Source organism: Blastomyces dermatitidis, assembly GCF_000003525.1.
Source record: "Blastomyces dermatitidis ER-3 genomic scaffold supercont1.8, whole genome shotgun sequence".
In the NCBI taxonomy this organism is placed as follows: domain Eukaryota; kingdom Fungi; phylum Ascomycota; class Eurotiomycetes; order Onygenales; family Ajellomycetaceae; genus Blastomyces; species Blastomyces dermatitidis.
Window position 1 is genome coordinate 2,252,671 of NW_025544781.1, and position 18,356 is coordinate 2,271,026.

The following is an 18,356-nucleotide window of genomic DNA, read 5'->3' on the forward strand; positions in this document are numbered from 1 at the left end:
TATCTAATTGTCACTTCTTTGTATTTTCCTATGTTCTTGTTATCTTGGCGTGGTCTCAACACCTGTATTTCCTCCTGTATAATCAACACTTGACATGTATTTAACATCACGCAAGGACTCATCATAAGCTCCGCTTGCATATAAGTATAATGAAAGAATAATAATAATAATATAATAATTAATATAATCTTCTTCTACATGCAGAGATTGCTATCAATAATTAAGATACTGTTTTAACAGATATAAGTCTGTTCTTTATTATTATTATTATTATTCTTCAATTATAGATGTATGCAGTTAGAGACTATGATATCTACCTGAGAACTTTTAGTTCTCAGGGTTTTTCCTATAGCTGTAAAGTTAACTATTATACATTCATCAATTTCAGATATGCAAAATCAGAAAATTCCAGCTCAGAATACAAAAACTGTTTACAAATTACAGTGTTTTAACATCTTCTGATACTTTGAAATCATTTGACAATATCATGACAAAGAAAAAGAGAACACAGTCTTAAAGATAGACACATTAAATAGATAGATAGAAAGAAATTGAAAGAAAAAGATAAAGTAAAGAAAGACTATAATAAAACAAATTATTAAAAGATAGTATATAGCTGTTTTAACAGACTATATCTGATTGATTTTCTTCTCTTCATATTCAGATAATTCTGAATTTAGTCATTTTCTTATAGCTGCTTGAGTTTCTGATAGAAAGTCTATTAAGTATTTAATTTCTGTCTCAGTTGAGAATAAGAATCTCATATTTAATTAATTTAGATTATACTTCTCTTTCAATCTGACTCTGAGTCTATTATATAATGCACAGTGCATTATAATATACTCAGGATTCTCATTTGTATTGCAGAATGAGCATTCTATTAAGTCAAATCTATCATCAAATCTTTGTATATAAGATTTGAAATAGTCATGTCCTAGTTTCAGCTGTATTATAGATGAGAATATTTTCTTTTTACATTTAATTGAACAAGATTGTCACTTGGGTTTTATTTCAAATCTTGAATAATGTATACTCTTCTTTTGTTTCTGCCAGCTTTCATTTCACTTGTCTAAACAAGATTCTTTTATTTTTCTCTTTATAAAAGATCAGAACATAATTTTTTGAATAGATCTGCTTAATTCTGCACTCTTTTTTACAGCTGAATCAGTCAATTCTAGACTGACCGTGTGACCGTGTCTGAGACCAGGACCAGATTTTTTGATAGTCTCATTATCAATTCAACTGATCCCATTACACAGTTTTAACATTAGATAGTAGTCTCATACTGTCTCAGTGGAACTTACTGTCTACTCTTGTCACATTTTTCAAATGAGACCATGATTTTCACTTCTCAATTTAAATTATTTTTATTGCTTTAAATGACTTTAAATCTCATTTGAGTATTATCAAAAAGCGTTACTTTTTAAAAAATTAAAAATAGTCTAAAAAAAACCTTAAAATGTCTAAAAATAGTAACTTTATGCTAAGAATGAGACTAAATGGGATTAAATGAGACCACTTTCTCATTTTTTTCAAGTCATGCTCCCATTTTAAAATCTTATATATAGTCACTTTGCATGTTTTTTTGATAGCCAGTCCCAGCGGGATTCACGCCAAGAAATGTATGGGACCAGATCAAATGAGACCAAATGTGAAATTCATAGTCCCGGCGGCCAGTCTAGTCAATTCATTGCCATGAATATTCATATGAGCAGAAACTCAGTGCAGATAAATTATCTGCTTTAATATTCTTCTCTTTTGAATTTTCAAAACAGAGTTTAAGATCAGTTCAAGATTCATTTGATTATTATGAATCTGACTATTTCTAAGTCTTTTTAAAGCAGCTTGACTATCAGAGAATATTCATGTCTCTTTCAAACAATTTTCTCTTTTATGAGATTTTATTTCAATGAGTTTGAAAGCTTTTACTATTACAAATATTTCAGCATCAAAGACTTCAGATTCACAGTCTAGATTTCAGAAATCTGAGATAAAATTGATATTCTCTTCAGTATAAGCAATGCCTGTGTCTAATCTATTCAAATTCTCATTTTTTGAGTCATCTGAATAAATCAGAATAGAGTCTTTTATATTAATTGTAGAAATTCGCTTCAAATGCTGTTCATATTCTTTCTCTTTTGATAGTTCACTTATTTATAAGTCTATAAGAGATTCAAGCTTTTGTCTTCAGAGAGATAACTTCTCATGATCAACTTTTTCAATATTTAAAGAAGAAAATTGATTTTTAATCAGAGAGCATAGTCTGTAAAGTTAAGAAGATATTTTCTTTAAAGAATTATTTTAATTTCAATCAAAAAATCTATTTCAATTCAGTTCATTTTCAGAGTTAATTGATGAAAATGAAGAAGAGACTCTTTCTCTGATTATATGATTTGAGCTCATCTTTACAACTCTCAGAGTATAGTTCATACAGACCTTTTCAAATCTAATAGCAGAAGAAGGAATTGAAGCTTCAATTTTCATTACTTTAATAGAAGATGATTTGAATGCTTTCAGAATTCTTCTCAAGGCTCTGTTTTACAGACTTTGAAAGAGTTCAGTGAAATTCCCTTGATTATTTCATCAAACTTGAACTTCATAATCAGCTACTGATGTAATACAGGCTATATATAACTGTCTCATAGCCTGGAAGGATAGACCTCTCTCTGTATTTAATAGTCTGATTATGTTGTTTAATAGTCTTTCTGTCTTGACAGTTCTTTGTTGAATGTGATATTTAAAATTTAACTTGGAGTTTAATCATACTTCTAACTATTTGACATTTACACTGGATTTAATCTCTCTATTTAAAAGAGTTAGAGATAGTTCTTTCTCATTGAATCTAGAAAAGAAATGAATTAACTCAGTTTTATGCATATTAAATTGAATTTGATTTATATCTGCTCTAACAAAGATTTTCTTTGCAGCTTCTTCAATTACTTTCAAATTCTCTTTGATAGTTTTTAAGCTGTAGACTAGATCAATATCATCCACATAACTCAGAGATCACACTATACTCATATTTCTATTTTTGAATAGATATGCAGTGTATATTGCAAATAAAATGAGTGAGATTGAAGATTCTTGTAATACTTCTATTTTTATCTCAGTCTTATCTTGTTTCATTTCATCAATGAAGAGTTGTATAATTCTTTTAGATATAAAACAGTTAACTCATTTTATTAGAGAAAGTGACAGTTTTAATATCTTAAATATCTGAATTAACTTTGACTTTGAAACATGATTAAATGCTTCTTTTATATCAATAAAAACTGCAGTTGAGATCAGATTCTCATGCTTTGCTATTTGAATATCATGAACAACTGAGAGAACAGTGTCAATTGCAGAACACTGTTTTCTATCTCTCATTTATTCACTGAATAAAAGAGAATCACTTATAGAGCTTATAAAAGATAGTTGAGTAGCTATTATCTTTTCTAAAACCTTTTCTAGGCAGTTCAATAGAGATATTACTCTATATGACTTAGAAATTGAAGTTTTTCTATTAGGTTTTATAAGAATCACTTCAGTGACTTCTCTTCAGCATTCAGAATAATATTCATTTTTCAAGAGATTGAAAAAGAGCTCAAAATATTCATTCTTTAAGTAGAAGTATGTATTTTGAATAATCAAGTGATTAATTGAATCAGGCCCTGCAGCAGTCTTAACTGAACTTGAGAAGATAGCTGACTCTAGTTCATCTTAAGTAAGATCAGGCCATTCCCAGTCATTTTCATCAATATAGTTGAGATATAATATATTCTCTTTCTCTGAATCTGAATCTGATGAGTTTTGAAAGAGAGTTCTTATAAAAGCTTGACATTTTTCCTCAAAAGACTTTGCTGTATATGATTCATTCTGAAACTCATATTCTAAGATTGAAAGTTTTGCTACACTTCTTGTTTTAGTATAGTTAAAAGCTTTAAAAACTTCTTTTTCTTATGCTTCTTCAAGAAATTTATTCCAGCAGTCTGTTTAACTTTTTTAATATCTGAAAAATATTCATTTCTGACAGCTTTAAATTCTTTATCAGAAATTATATCATTCTTTCAATCTCTTCTAGCAGTAGTCAATTGTTTCCTTTTAGATGTGATATTCTCATTTCATCAAGGTTTTGAATACTCAGAAGACTTTCTCTTTAAAATATTATCTTTAACACTTACTAGAATAATAGATGTAATGAGCTTCACTCTATTCTCAAGTATTTCATTTGAGATATCTTGACCAGGGTTTTAATACAGCTCAATCTGTCTTTCAGATTTTAACAGTTTTATACTTTCTTCAACTGCCTTTCAATCAGCTTTTTCAAAGTTAAACTGATTAGAGAGAAGAGGATTTTCACTCATTTATTCCTCACTCAGGTCAATATTAAATCGAATAATCTCATGACCTGATTCTGATGTCTCATTTGAATCAATAAACCAGTTTACAAGTCTTTTTTCTATTAGATTTTGTGACATGAAGATTAGATCTATAATAGATTTCTGTTTCATGTCTTTTCTAAAGAATGTTTGTTGATCAGACTTGTTAACTAAATCTATTAAATGCTCAAAGATTCATTCAATTAGATTATCAGCTCTTACTGCTCTTTTGCATTCTGAATTTCATCAGAGATGATGTGCATTGAAATCTTCTGCAATTATAGAGTTTCTTGATAAAGTTATGTTCAGAAATCCTCTATTAATTGTTCAGATATTATTATTTTTCTTCAATGACTTTTCATTATAGATATTTATGAGCTGTATAGTGTCAAACTCATTCTCTTTATCTATAATATCACTCATCAGAATATCAGGGTCAGACATGATATCAAATCTTAGATTAAATTGATATCTTAATCTCTTTCTTCTATAGATCACTACTCTTGACTTTATCTCAGACTTTTGAGGTAAAAAGCAGTAGTAGCTTGAATGAGAAATGACATATTTTTGCTCAGCATCAAAATTCAGCTCCTGAAGCAGTATAAAATCAACTTTTTATTCAAATGCAATTTGAAGATAAGAATAAATGCAATTTGAGTTTCTATTCATATTATTTTAAATAAATGTGATTTTTGAAGAGTTTTTAAACTTTTTTTGTTGTTTTTGTTGTATATTCATACTAAAAGAGAGTAGAGTTACTAGAGTAGAATCTAATCACTATCATCAGATAGTAAATTATAACTGTTCTGAAAAGTAGAAATCTCAACTGCTTGCATTATATCTAGTTTATCACTAGAGTCATTTCTCAATTCTCTAATCTTAACAGGAGTTTGAGGATTCAAATTCTGTTTAAATTTAGCTGAAGAATTGAAGTTTGAAGATTTAGATAGTTGAGAGTTTCTTCTTTTTGAGCTTGCAGTTGTGAGTTTACTGGCTTGACTATTCTCTTCAGTTCTAGATTTACTTTGAGCTTCATCTTTTCTTCAGTTCTTTTGAGTTCTTGGAGTAAACATACATTCTTTTGAGCTAGATACATGTTTCTCTTTGCAATTAGAGCATTTAAGCAGAGTGTGTTGACATATTTCACCTCTTTTTGAGCATGTTTCACATTTATGCTCACTAGTTTTGTAATCTCTGGCATAGAATGCACATTTTGAGTCTCTGAAACAGGAGATTGCAAAGTGTTCATATCTTTGACAGTTTGAACACTGTGTTTGAGCTTTGAGATTCATTCTTGAGTCTTTGTATTCATGAACTCTCATTTTCAAACCTGCTACTCTTACTTCAGAGAAGCTAATATGTATAAATTCTTTATTCAACAGATTATTGAGTGTCTTTTGAAGAAGAAGAAGTTCATCTTGAGATATGTTATAAAGAGAGTCTCATGATAATTCAGAGTCTTTATTATTCTTCTTTTCTAACTTAATACTGTGATTCACTTCTGAGTCTCATAAGAGAGGTATATTTATAATGTTATTTTGTCAGAAGATATCTAGATATTTGTGATATTATTGAGAGAGTTTAGTATGAGAATCTGTTATTATAGTACAGAATAACTTTTCTAGAGCTTTTTTAATATCAGTCAGACTGACAGAATACATTATTATATAATTTTACTGTTAATAATCTTTTCAGTGACTTCTTTTTCAGAGTATTTTATAGGTGATGACAGAGATCTGTGTCAGATTTATAGTCTTGTAAATATTATCTTTATGAACTCAATCATTGTTAGAGAATATTAAGCTTCTGTTTTAAGTGTTTAATAAGATGTCTTATTCAGATAGTCAGACAAGTTCTAATATAAGATTATAATTGAGATTATCAAATTCATATGTGTAGACATCTTCATATTGATATTCTTCAATATCTATGTTTAGTTTCACTATGTAACAGATGTAAATGTCTTTTGAATCATCAAATTCTGTGAGAAGTTGAGGTTTTAATAAGAGAATACACTGAAGATTATTGTGGCGGGCTGCGCCCGATCAATCATATAGACTATTCCATTACACTCCATAGATTCTTCCATTCCCGATCGCCGATCCGCGGCCGCTACGAACGCGCGTAGCGTACGCTCCGATTCTCGGCCATTCCTGATCACCGATCCTCGGCCGCTACAGACGTGCGTAGCATACACTCCGATTCTCAGCCATTCCCGATCGCCGATCCTCGGCCACTATGAACGCGCGTATATTCTTCCGCTCCGAAGCTCCACCACATACACCACCACATACGCGTATAAATATCCACCTCGATCGCTGATTCTCGTACTTTCTCTTTCTTTCCTTCTCTAACGTTTTTATCTTTGTTATATAAGACCTATCTATTATACCGATCTATTCGGCGTAGGCCCCTTACAATTATAATATCTTACAACTGAAGATTTAATCATTGCATAGTAATATAGATCACTATCTATCATGACCTTCATATTATACATGTTATTCATCACAGTAGATACAAGAATTGTATTCATTACTATCTTTTCTTTAAATCATTATTATCTGATCTCTTCAAGCTTCAGTTTATGAATTTGAACAGAAGCTAATCTTTTTTCTGCTTCATTGAGATGTTCTTGTAGTTATCTTCTGAATCTTTCTTCAATGTAATGTAATTAATACAGACAGATGCTAATTCATTCTTTGAGTGAGAAGACACTGATCTTTCTCTTAAGTGAGAAGATACATAGATTGATTAACAGTTGAAAGTAATATATTCTGATCAGTTATAATTGATGTACATCTCATATTAATATCAGTCAGTGACTTCTTCAGAAGTGATCTCAGAAACTCAGAAGTCTGTTCAGATAGTAAAGACTCTTACTTATATATAGATATTTAAGTCTACTCAGTTCATAGCATCTGTATCATTGTTATTATTTCTCAGTACAGATATATAAGTAGACTGATCACTGAGATTATAAATTTCACATTTAATCTCATTTAATCTGATCTCATACATTTCTTGGCGTGAATCCCGCTGGGACTGGCTATTAAAAAAACAGATAAAGTGACTATATATCAGATCTTAAAATGAAATCATGACTTGAAAAAAATGAGAAAGTGATCTCATTTAATCTCATTTAGTCTCATTCTTGACATAAAGTTACTATTTTTAGACATTTTAAGGTTTTTTTTAGACTATTTTTAATTTTTTAAAAAGTAACACTTTTTGATAACACTTAAATGAGATTTAAAGTCATTTAAAGCAATAAAAATAATTTAAATTGAGAAGTGAAAATCATGGTCTCATTTGAAAAATGTGATAAGAGTAGACAGTAAGTCTCACTGAGACAGTATGAGACTACTATCTAATGTTAAAACTGTGTAATGAGATCAGTTGAATTGATAATGAGACTATTAAAAAATCTGATCCTGGTCTCAGACACGGTCACACGGTCAGTCTATATATAAGTGACTGAGATATAATATCTTCTATCTCTGTTCTGTATACTTTTGAGCTTGATAAGATAATCATTCAATATCTGAAGTTATATACAGAAATCTTCATAAGTCTGATCTTCATCTACACTTACAAGAGCCTGTAAGAGTTTGAAAGTTAATGTCTTCTTAAGCATACTAATCTTCATTTAATTCTCTCAAGATTGATCACCTGCTTTTAGAATCTTGATATTGAAGTCAGAGATGAATATTATAAGAGAAGTATTTCTCTATCAGACACTCTATAATCAATCTAATGCTTTCTGTTGCATAGCAGTATCTCAGAACAGAATATCAAGATATTTGATAATATTATCAGACATTTGCAATACTGATTCACATGCTTTTATTCATGAATAAAACTTCTGTTTTATGTGATTCTTTAATCATTCATTGATATATCAATCTTGATTGATTAGTGAACTGATGACATCTTCATCTAAACTTAGTTTCATGAGCATTTCCAGCCTTCATAATAAGTATAGAGTGAGATTGAAAGCATTGAAATATATGAGAGTATCTAAGCATTTCTTCAGTGCTTGTATTGTGTTCATATTCAATTTTATCAGTGTTGAAATTGCAGGAATTCCTTGTTAGACTGACCGTGTGACCGTGTCTGAGACCAGGACCAGATTTTTTGATAGTTTTATTACCAATTCGACTGATCCCATTACACGGTTTTAACATTAGATAGTGGTCTCATACTGTCTCAGTGAGACTTACTGTCTACTCTTATCACATTTTTCAAATGAGATCATGATTTTCACTTCTCAATTTAAATTATTTTTATTGCTTTAAATGACTTTAAATCTCATTTGAGCATTATCAAAAAGTGTTACATTTTAAAAAATTAAAAATAGTCTAAAAAAAACCTTAAAATGTCTAAAAATAGTAACTTTATGTCAAAATTGGAACTAAATGAGACTAAATGAAACCACTTTCTCATTTTTTTCAAGTCATGATTTCATTTTAAGATCTGATATATAGTCACTTTATATGTTTTTTTGATAGCCAGTCCCAGCGGGATTCACGCCAAGAAATGTATGAGACCAGATCAAATGAGATCAAATGTGAAATTCATAGTTTCAGCGGCCAGTCTATTCCTTGTTGAGTTAATTATTGAATTTTCTTGTATTAGTATTGTTGATTCACATGTATATCAACTATTTATTGTTATTATAATTTCAATATTACTCAGAGTCACTGTGATATTATATTTATACTCATATTCAAGAGTTCTCTCATATTATTATTAGACATGATTATATCATTTATTAAATATGTAATATCTGTGAAATCTGAAGAAGTGTAATTGTATAAATATCTTATATATCTAGAGTGTCAGAACTCTCAGGTCTTTCACTAATATTCTCTTTATAAAATCTTATTCTATTTATAAGATCTTGTTATAAAGTGAGAGTGACTGATGAGTAAGCTTTTATCTGAGAACTCAGTATCTACTTAACTGATAAATCATTTTTCTATTTCTTATATATTATTAGACTGACCGTGTGACCGTGTCTGAAATCAGAATCAGATTTTTTGATAGTTTCATTATCAATTTGACTGATTCTATTACACAGTTTTAACATTAGATAGTTATTATTATTATTATTATTCTTCCATTATACTCATATGCAAGCGGAGCTTATGATGAGTCCTTGCGTGATGTTAAATACAGGTCAAGTGTTGATTATACAGGAGGAAATACAGGTGTTGAGACCATGCCAAGATAACAAGAACATAGGAAATACAAAGAAGTGACAATTAGATACATGTGATAATAACTTCTCAGCTCAGGAACATAGAGTGATTTTATTGAAGTGATTTGTACACCTCTGTATTTATTAGAAACCTGAGGTGCTTGAGTTCCGGATTTAATGTATTCTCTGCAGGTTTCAAACCCACACACCTTGGTTTCTCACGTTAAGACACTATCAGATGACCACATTAATCATTCAGTTATCAGAGCAACATTAGATAGTAGTTCTATACTGTTTCAGTGAAACTTACTGTCTACTCTTGTCATATTTTTCAAATGAGATTATGATTTTCACTTCTCAATTTAAATTATTTTTATCGCTTTAAATGACTTTAAATCTCATTTAAGTATTATCAAAAAGTGTTACTTTTTAAAAAATTAAAAATAGTCTAAAAAAAATCTTAAAATGTCTAAAAATAGTAACTTTATATCAAGAATAAAACTAAATGAGATCAAATGAGATCACTTTCTCATTTTTTTCAAGTCATGATTTCATTTTAAAATCTGATATATAGTCACTTTGCATGTTTTTTTGATAGCCAGTCCCAGCAGGATTCACGCCAAGAAATGTATGAGATCAGATCAAATGAAATTAAATGTGAAATTCATAATTCCGGCGGTCAGTCTATATATTATTATGTGTTTAGATATCTTCTTGATAAATAATCATTTCTAATAAAATGATAATGAATATTTTTCAAGTGTAAGAAGTCTATGCTGAATAGATTGATATAATATATAGATCTTATATAAAAAAGTAAAAAATGTTAGAAAAGAAAAAGAAAGAGAAAGTACAGAGATCAGTAATTGAAGTGAATATTTATATATATATACAGTGAAGCTTCAGAGTGAAAGAATAGAAATTTCATAAGTTTTCAGTCATGAATTGATGACTAAGAATCAGAGCTTTCAGTAGAGAATTGATAACTGAGAATTAGAGTCTTTGTAGAAATCTGTGAAGTATAATGAAATAGTCTATATAATTGATCAGACGCAGTCTGCTACACACTTATATAATTCATATTAATAATAAGTTTACTATAAAGCTATTCTCTTTCAAAGCAATTCTGCACTGCTTTAAGTATATAGAGATTTATTTTCACATTCTTCAAGATCTTATCTGTAAGAATGAGATATTTATCTGATATATTTCATCTACTGAGAACACAGTGAATGAGTTTACTAAATTACTTAAATCATTGAAATATACACATTGAAAGAAGAATATAAAGATGAAGAGATAAAGGTATAAAAAATAATATATCTTATAACTGATTTTTCATTGCTATATATTTTCCAGTCACTTTTTATACCTGTACTTGATTTGAAGGTGAACTTTATATATAGCATAGTGTATAATTACTCTGATAAGTAAGAATATCAGATTATATAATCTGACTTACTAATTCTTTTATTATATAACCTTTTATAAGCTAGTAATCTTTCAATTATACAAGTTTTACATCTTTTATATAAATAAGATTATTTTCTTAATTTTTCTAAGTTATAGTCTTATTTTAAGATCTGATTAATAGTTACTTTGCATGTTTTTTTAATGATTAATCCCAGCAGAATTCATATCAAGAAATGTATGAAATCAGATTAAATGAGATTAAATATGAAATTCATAGTTCTACTGATCAGTCTATTTCTGCCTTATATATACACACTTCTGATAATAAAGAAAAACTCAGATCTGCAGAAGAAATTAACAGTGAGTTGATTATCTTTACTGATATTAATAAGACCTATATAATGCTAACTACATATGCTTTATAATTTTAGAACTCAAGCTTGATTTTACCTGATCTGATTAAACATGCTTTAATAATAAAATCATTACAATTTACTTGTCTCATCTCTTCTTTTATCTTTTAAAGAGAATGAAGTTTAACTCTTTCTATAGTATTCTTTTTTAAAATACATATTATTTCTTCATTTACTATTCATATTCACAATACATATTGAGAGGGAAAATATTTTGATCTCAACAAAAGCATGATACCATCAATTAGTGGGGCCAAAGCATTCTTCTTATATATAAAATGAACCGCTTGCGTAACCATCAGTTATGCTCTCGAGAATCTGATCTCTGCTGCTGCCTTGGATGCGTACGTCTATACATCTACATATAAGCAAATGAATGAACAAATTATTCTCTCAACAATCTGATGCAGCAGTTAACTGATTTGAATCAACAATTTTCCACTCTTTCTTTGAATCAACCGTAACTATATGAATGCGTTACGCAATCAAATTTTGTTCTCACATGCTGATCTGCAGCACTTCCTCTTGCCTCCTTTCTTTTCACCCCTCGCCTCATCTCCGTCGTCTCGCGGAGAGAAAAACGGAAAAGCTTTCAAGGAAGAAACGTCAGGATTCCCTGTGGCAAACAGACTGAAATTACATTGTGCCTCCCTCCCCTCCTGTTCCCCCTTCCGCGGCCCCTATGTACAGTATGCTTTCATTTTCACAATATATACCCGACCCCGCTTATCCTGATTCCGGCGCGTCAACGGTATCTTTCAACGCTGAAAAAGTGGTGTGCTGGGGGGGGATTGTGGAGCGTATTGTCACTGATCCTGGCACTGGTCATCTCGCCATATTTACAGAAACAAGGAGGCATAACTATAGATAGTAGCATGACAAAAAAAAGAGGCCAAAGCCAAAGCCAAAGCCAAAGCGGCCCCTTCCCCCGTTCCCCTCCTTTCTTCAACTTGGAATAGGACCCCAAAGTCGCCCTGTTAATAATACCCGCAGATAGCCAGCCAAAGTCAACAAAAAGGACTTTGGCTTCTCTACCTAGTGTTGCTTGGACGCGCAACCCCCTCACATCTCACATTGTCTCGTCTTCCCTCATCCTCGTCATCCATTGTCAACCATGTACTACCTCCCGCCCGGGGGGGAGGATGAACAATGGATGACGCGGGCAGGGGGGATGGGATGAATGGATGAACGGGACGGGATGTCATATCCGTACCTCCCCTGCGTTGCATGTGTGCATGGAAGTATGGTATATGGTATGCGCGTCCCGCATGTTCGAAAACTGCAAAACTGCAAAACTGCAAAAAACAAAACGCGCATACACATGCTGACATACATAATTCCACATCCCTCTGCTGCCTTGCAGATTCGATACGCGTATTTTAGTGTTCTGTTTCCTTTGTTCCAAGACGACAGGACAGGACAACCCCCGTGTTCTTACGTATGCGGTTTACGTATGCCCTGTCGGTGGGAGCAAGGGGGGAATAATACAGAAGGAGGAAAGGGAGATATAACCTAATAGAGAGAGAGAGAGAGAGAGAGAGAGAGAGAGAGAGAGGAGTGTGTGTGTGTGTGTGTGTGTGTGTGTGTACGTGTGTGTGTAGATCTTGAATAAGGCGATGAGATCAGCAGGACGGGATGTGAGGGGGTGTCCATGGGTCCATGGAAAGTACTTTTCCTCTTCTCCCTCGAGATATCCCATGAGTAGTGGTGGAATCTCAGCTTTGATCTGTTATGCCTGCGTGCAGGTACCCTGATTCAACATGTACATGGGAGCAACCTTCTCCTAACTATATATATACCTCACCTCATCCATCTACACTATCCCTTCTTCAATCATCACCTCCTTTTCCCCCTCCTAACTAGGGCTTCTAGGGCTGTATCATGATTCACGTGAAGAGAGAAATGGATGGACGGGGGGGGGGGGACAATGATTGATTTATTCGGTCCCCAATGTTTAATATATCACTTTAAATCTACATAGACACATCATATTGAGGTTCATTGCTAAGTTTTTGTTTGTTTACCATTGCATTTCTGGGCATGTTCTATCGATGGAAAGAGAGGAAGCACATACTCAACAGATATTCTAGAAGAAGAAAAATGGGAGGAAGCGCGTTGTTGAGTGAGTTTCAGAAGACGAAATAAAGATGTTGCTATTGAAGATATATCTACTTAATCTACCCGCCATTCCTCTCTTCTACATACCATCTTTTTCTCCATTGGGCAAACACAAGCAAGAAAACATAACTATGTAAATTAAGATGGATGGTGTTAAGAAAGAAAAAAATAAGAATAGGACGGGAAAATACCATGTAACCCATCCCCTCAGATCTAGACTTTCTCACGTCCCCCCATTTACAACACCGCAAACGCAGAAACATAACTAACCGAACTATCCGCAACCGCAACAACATCCGAACTCCTCTCATACCTCACAAAATAAAACTTCCCCTTCTCCAACTCCCTATCCCCATTCCCCCCACTCTCATTATCCTCTTCCCCCTCCCCCTCCCCGCTACCCTTCCTCACCGCCTCCAACCCAGCCATAACAACCCCAATCGGATGCCTCCCACAAACCGTATTCCCCGTCTTGCGCAACGCATCCAGAAACAACGCCGTCTCCCCCGACGCAATCGCCTTCATGCACGCAACGTCACACGCAGAAATGCTCTCATGGATATACGCGACCCCCGCCCCACCATTCAACATACGGCTGCGTGCCTTGAACGCCCCGCCGCCGGACACCGCGTCAATGGCCGCCTGCGTCCCAGCTATCGCGGCAGGGCTCGATGAGCCCCGTGCCGCCGAGGGCATGGGCATGGGCAGGGGGAGTTTCGGATACGAGAGCGGCAGCGCCGGTGCGGGCATGTGCACATCGGGGACGTAATATGTGTATCCGAAGCGGAGGCCCCAGTGGCAGAAGTCGGAGGAGACGATGAAGGCGTTCGTCTCGTCGGCGAGGTAGGGGGCCAGCAGGGCGCCGAAGGCTGCTTCGGTGGCGGCGGAGGTGCTGCCGACCATCATGGGGACGAGGCGCGGGTAGGCGGTTGCGGGCTTGGTGGGGTAGAGGGTGCGTATAAGGTGGTGGATGTAGGGGAGGTGGAGTTCTAGGCTGTGTTCGGCGGAATCGACGGCGGGGGACATTGTTGTGAAGCGTGGGTTGGTGGTGGTGGAGAGAAGGTGGGTGATTAGGTCTGTGTCCAGGAGGAGGGGGTCGGGGGATAGAGGGGTTAGGTATCTGGTTAGCTGGGGGAGGGCGATGGTGGAGAGGTAGTGGTGGTGGGAGGGGCCGATGAGGAAGATGCGTTTTCTGTATAGTATTCATTATTAGTGCGTGTGTATCTATCTGTATGTTAGGTGCTGGGGCAGACATACGCTTTGGACAGGTCCAGCATCTTATAAGCCCAGGCAGCACAGGGACCCGAGTAGGCGTAGCCGGCGTGACTGTATACAATCAATGTCAGTTACTATGTAAAATTCGGACGAGAAATAGCTCCGATTAGAATAAACAAGAGAGCATACGGTGCAATGATGATTCTAGCTCCAGGGACTGGGAGGCGGCCTAAGCCTGGTAGCTCATTAGGGACCTGGGAAAGCCATTTGTTCAGCTGGCTTGAGAGGGTTGGTTCGTGGTCTGAGTACCAGGACCCGGCGTGTGTTGCTTCTCTAGAGGAGGACATTCTGGATAAATCAATTTTTATATGAGGTACGTAAGTTCTATGGTATTAATTGGTATATTCATGTCAGGAAGAGTGTGGGTGAGGAGGGTAGCCCAAAGCGTTGGTGGGATGACGGTTTTGGTGTTGAGTCTAAGGCGGGGAAGAGTTTTGCGGCATGCCGAGAGGAGGGCGCAAGAGTTAGACACGGCATGCCGAAGCCGGGATTAAGAATCTAGGAACAATTTCCTCGCTATTTATAGGGCATCTTATAAACTTTTAGGATCAGCGTAATATTAGTATGTTTTGCTGTGAGGTGTTCAACATCCATTCATACACAATAGCATGCACCCCCAACCTCAATTGACAGGGGCTTATCATTCTCCCAGATCTGCATCAGCCTGAACTATAAGCTAATCAATTGGGCTCTGAAATACCGGGAGGGGGAACTGTCCTCCACTCTTCTAGGAAAAATGTAGCTAATAATGTCGGTCACATCTGAATTGGCATAGTTCCATCCTTTACATGTTTACATTTGCAGTTAATATGTAGTCACCTCGTATTGTACGAGGTCTTCCCGTGTCGCTTCTAGCGGGCCTCCCACGTGTGGCCCGCCATGCATTATTTCTCGATCTTTACCCAATGTGTAAAACGGTAGAAATACGTTGATGCTAATCGAGAATCATGACCATAAATCCAGATACAGCAGCTTCAGCAAAGGAAACTCCTCGTCCAAGGCTGTAAAATTCCAGCGGATGATGTCCCGATACTGCCATAGAAACCTGGAGAGGAGAGAACACGTAATTCCTCAAAGTACAGTCAGCAGCAATTCAAGCGTGATCTACTGAGAACCTAGTGTTCCCCCTCAAAGAACCCCATAAAAATGTAATTCGCCGGCGAGTTGTGGTCATTGTAAAGAGCGTAGACCCGCGGAACCTTAACTTCTTCTGTTGCTTGTTATACGAGAAGAGCATATTCGCCTTTTCAACGAGGCCAACTTGGCCTGCCCTTACGAATTTGACCACAAACTCATCACCAACTTTAACGACCTTATACCCATTGTGCTTGACCGAAAGAGTCTCGCATTCTATCTCGGGGTCAGAATGGGATGTGGAATATCGGGAGCGAAATACAGCAAAGGATGGAGACCTAGAAGTGTTGGATTCAATTGTTTATGATGTTGACTTCTTAGTAAAGTATAAAGTGGGTAAAGCTGTGATGAACAGCGCGGTATCGGCTTTCAGGGAGGCATTTCCAGGCCTGGCCGCACGGTAGCATTCTTCATGAAGGGATCGGGTTTTCTTGTACTCCGTACATTTACAGTCCACAAGAGCGGAAGTTGACTGCGCACAGTGGTTCGTCGCGTTGGAGTGAAAGTTACAAGCCTATTTGCCACGTGATCACGCGTCTCGGAGCAGCGCGCAGCATTGGAACAGCTCTGTCCTTTGACAGAGATGATTATAGCAAAACGCGGCACGAGATACTTTGCAGAAATTTTTGCATTTTGCCGATTCATCAAGAATCGCTTTTGAGTTGAGCCCATGGAATTGAGGAAGCTCATAGATGGCGAGACTGAAAGGCTTTAACTTACCGGAGTTAAGATATTCCTTCATAAAGACCAATCAACACCTTTGGATATCCCATGCCACACCACTACACACCCCATCCAGCTAGAAAAAGAGCTACTCGCGAGACTAAAGACAGCTCGCGACGAGGTTGGGTGAATGACTTACCTATCTGCAGACCTACATATCCACGCATTTATATGTGGTCAGCTCTCTCAATCGCTCCTAACCGTGTCTGTATAGTTACACACTTTATACCCCATTGTACCCAGTTAAAGCCCGGCTACTCGTACAGGTCCTTCATCCACCATGGGTCTCAAGCGCAAGGCGTCCTTCACCTCCATTACCTCCCCAAGGAGCCACAGCTCCCCAACCTACCATAACCACAACCACAACAACAACCAGACCTCCCCAATCCAAATGCCATTCCTAGGCACCGCAACAGTCACCGTCGACGAGCCCCCGCGACACCTCCATAGCCGCACGCGCAAACGGTTCCGCAACGACCGCCCGGACGACCAGAGCATATACGGTAAGCCTGTCATTAAAAAATACCATTCATTCGATAGAAATGGTGGGTAAGGGGGGTTTCTATAGCTAAATTTCAATCTTATAATAGATAAAACCCTCCAATGGCTATTTTCCGCCCAGCGGAAACCAAACGTATCGCAGAATAACCTAGAATCCACGCTGGCGGCTTCTACCGCTGATGATCCCCCCAATGAACAACAGCCATCACCACCACCCTTAGATCCCAATCAGCAGACGCTGCAGAGATTCTTCCAGCCCGTTCGCAGTTCACGAAATGCCCAGAACCAGGACTATAACCATGGATTCAAGGCTGTAGTGCTTCCAGCTGCCACACCCACACAGCATTTAGCAAATAATGGTGTATCGATATCGAATCCTACACAGCCGGTTGAGGGGATGGGTATGAATAATACGGGTCTGGACGTCAACATGGACATGGATATGGATGGGGGTTGTGGGGGTATGGAGGGCTTCGTGCCGGTGCATGTGTTGATGGCCCTAGAGCAGGGGCAGGGGCAAGTACATGCACATCATCGTCATCATTATCATCAACAACAACAACAGCAACAACTGCACGAGCAGGATAGGCGATGGGTTGGTGGTATCGGATGGATGTAGTTTGTGTGTGCCTATTGGGTTGGGGGGTTTATGTCTCTTAATTGCTTATTTCTTATTGATTGAGGTTTTGTGTCACTGCTGTATATATATATGGGCGTGCGGCGTTCTTTTTTTGGGTCGGATGTCTGATATGTTTTTAGCCCTTCGAAACGGAGCAAGTTCGTTCATTTGGGATGTGAGGTCCTGCTGCTTGCGGGTATGTTCTTCTTGTCTCCCTTGCCATTATATATCGGTAGATGTCAGCTGGAATCATAGAAGTAGATGTACGAAGAACATTTGAAGCACAGAAGAGGCGCCGTTTTTGAATTCTCTTGAACTGAAATTGCTCAAGAGATGTTGCATAAGAGCATGGATAGCACCCGATGCATAGAAATATGTACATCCCCTTCGAAAGAAGAAATTGTATTAATAGATTCTTCTCAATGTGGCGTATTCTATATATCCAACAGACAGCCAACATCAAACTGTGGCGCAACCATTTATCATAAGGGTCGAGTGTGGTTTAACGGGTTTTCAACGGTCAAGAAGAACAGAGCTAACTAGACATGTTGTTATGAATAAATGTAGATAACTAAATAATATGTAGTTCCAAACTG

At 36.0% G+C, this 18,356-nt stretch overlaps 4 protein-coding genes across 4 annotated transcripts; 2 read left to right on the top strand and 2 right to left on the bottom strand.

The window, feature by feature from the left end:
• The first annotated feature begins 11,523 nt into the window (after positions 1 to 11,523).
• Positions 11,524 to 12,945, top strand: BDCG_17511 (uncharacterized protein). Its single transcript, XM_045426623.1, has one exon. The coding sequence runs from the start codon at positions 12,571 to 12,573 to the stop codon at positions 12,904 to 12,906; it is 336 nt and encodes a 111-aa protein (XP_045282106.1). The 5' UTR covers positions 11,524 to 12,570; the 3' UTR covers positions 12,907 to 12,945.
• Positions 12,946 to 13,496: 551 nt separating this feature from the next.
• BDCG_07385 (uncharacterized protein) lies at positions 13,497 to 15,614 on the bottom strand. The gene is made up of 3 exons (XM_045423177.1): positions 14,913 to 15,614; positions 14,766 to 14,834; positions 13,497 to 14,700 (listed from the first exon to the last, which is right to left on the bottom strand). The coding sequence occupies exons 1-3, from the start codon at positions 15,068 to 15,070 to the stop codon at positions 13,746 to 13,748; spliced, it is 1,182 nt and encodes a 393-aa protein (XP_045278629.1). The 5' UTR covers positions 15,071 to 15,614; the 3' UTR covers positions 13,497 to 13,745.
• A 262-nt stretch (positions 15,615 to 15,876) lies between these two features.
• Positions 15,877 to 16,659, bottom strand: BDCG_07386 (uncharacterized protein; the record flags this gene model as incomplete). The annotated part of the gene is made up of 2 exons (XM_045423178.1): positions 15,877 to 16,133; positions 16,638 to 16,659. The coding sequence occupies 2 exons, from the start codon at positions 16,657 to 16,659 to the stop codon at positions 15,877 to 15,879; spliced, it is 279 nt and encodes a 92-aa protein (XP_045278630.1).
• BDCG_07387 (uncharacterized protein) lies at positions 16,363 to 18,337 on the top strand. The gene is made up of 2 exons (XM_045423179.1): positions 16,363 to 17,143; positions 17,231 to 18,337. The coding sequence occupies exons 1-2, from the start codon at positions 16,921 to 16,923 to the stop codon at positions 17,758 to 17,760; spliced, it is 753 nt and encodes a 250-aa protein (XP_045278631.1). The 5' UTR covers positions 16,363 to 16,920; the 3' UTR covers positions 17,761 to 18,337.
• The last annotated feature ends 19 nt before the right edge of the window (positions 18,338 to 18,356 follow it).

Bases quoted from the DNA above. Each gene is read 5' to 3' on its own strand.
- BDCG_07387 (XM_045423179.1), top strand. From the start codon at position 16,921: ATGGGTCTCAAGCGCAAGGCGTCCTTCACCTCCATTACCTCCCCAAGG. The intron at 17,144-17,230 runs GTAAGCCTGTCA...ATCTTATAATAG, and splicing joins GGACGACCAGAGCATATACG to ATAAAACCCTCCAATGGCTA.
- BDCG_17511 (XM_045426623.1), top strand. From the start codon at position 12,571: ATGGATGAACGGGACGGGATGTCATATCCGTACCTCCCCTGCGTTGCA.
- BDCG_07385 (XM_045423177.1), bottom strand. From the start codon at position 15,070: ATGTCCTCCTCTAGAGAAGCAACACACGCCGGGTCCTGGTACTCAGAC. The intron at 14,835-14,912 runs GTATGCTCTCTT...GATTGTATACAG, and splicing joins GCTAGAATCATCATTGCACC to TCACGCCGGCTACGCCTACT. The intron at 14,701-14,765 runs GTATGTCTGCCC...AATACTATACAG, and splicing joins ATGCTGGACCTGTCCAAAGC to AAAACGCATCTTCCTCATCG.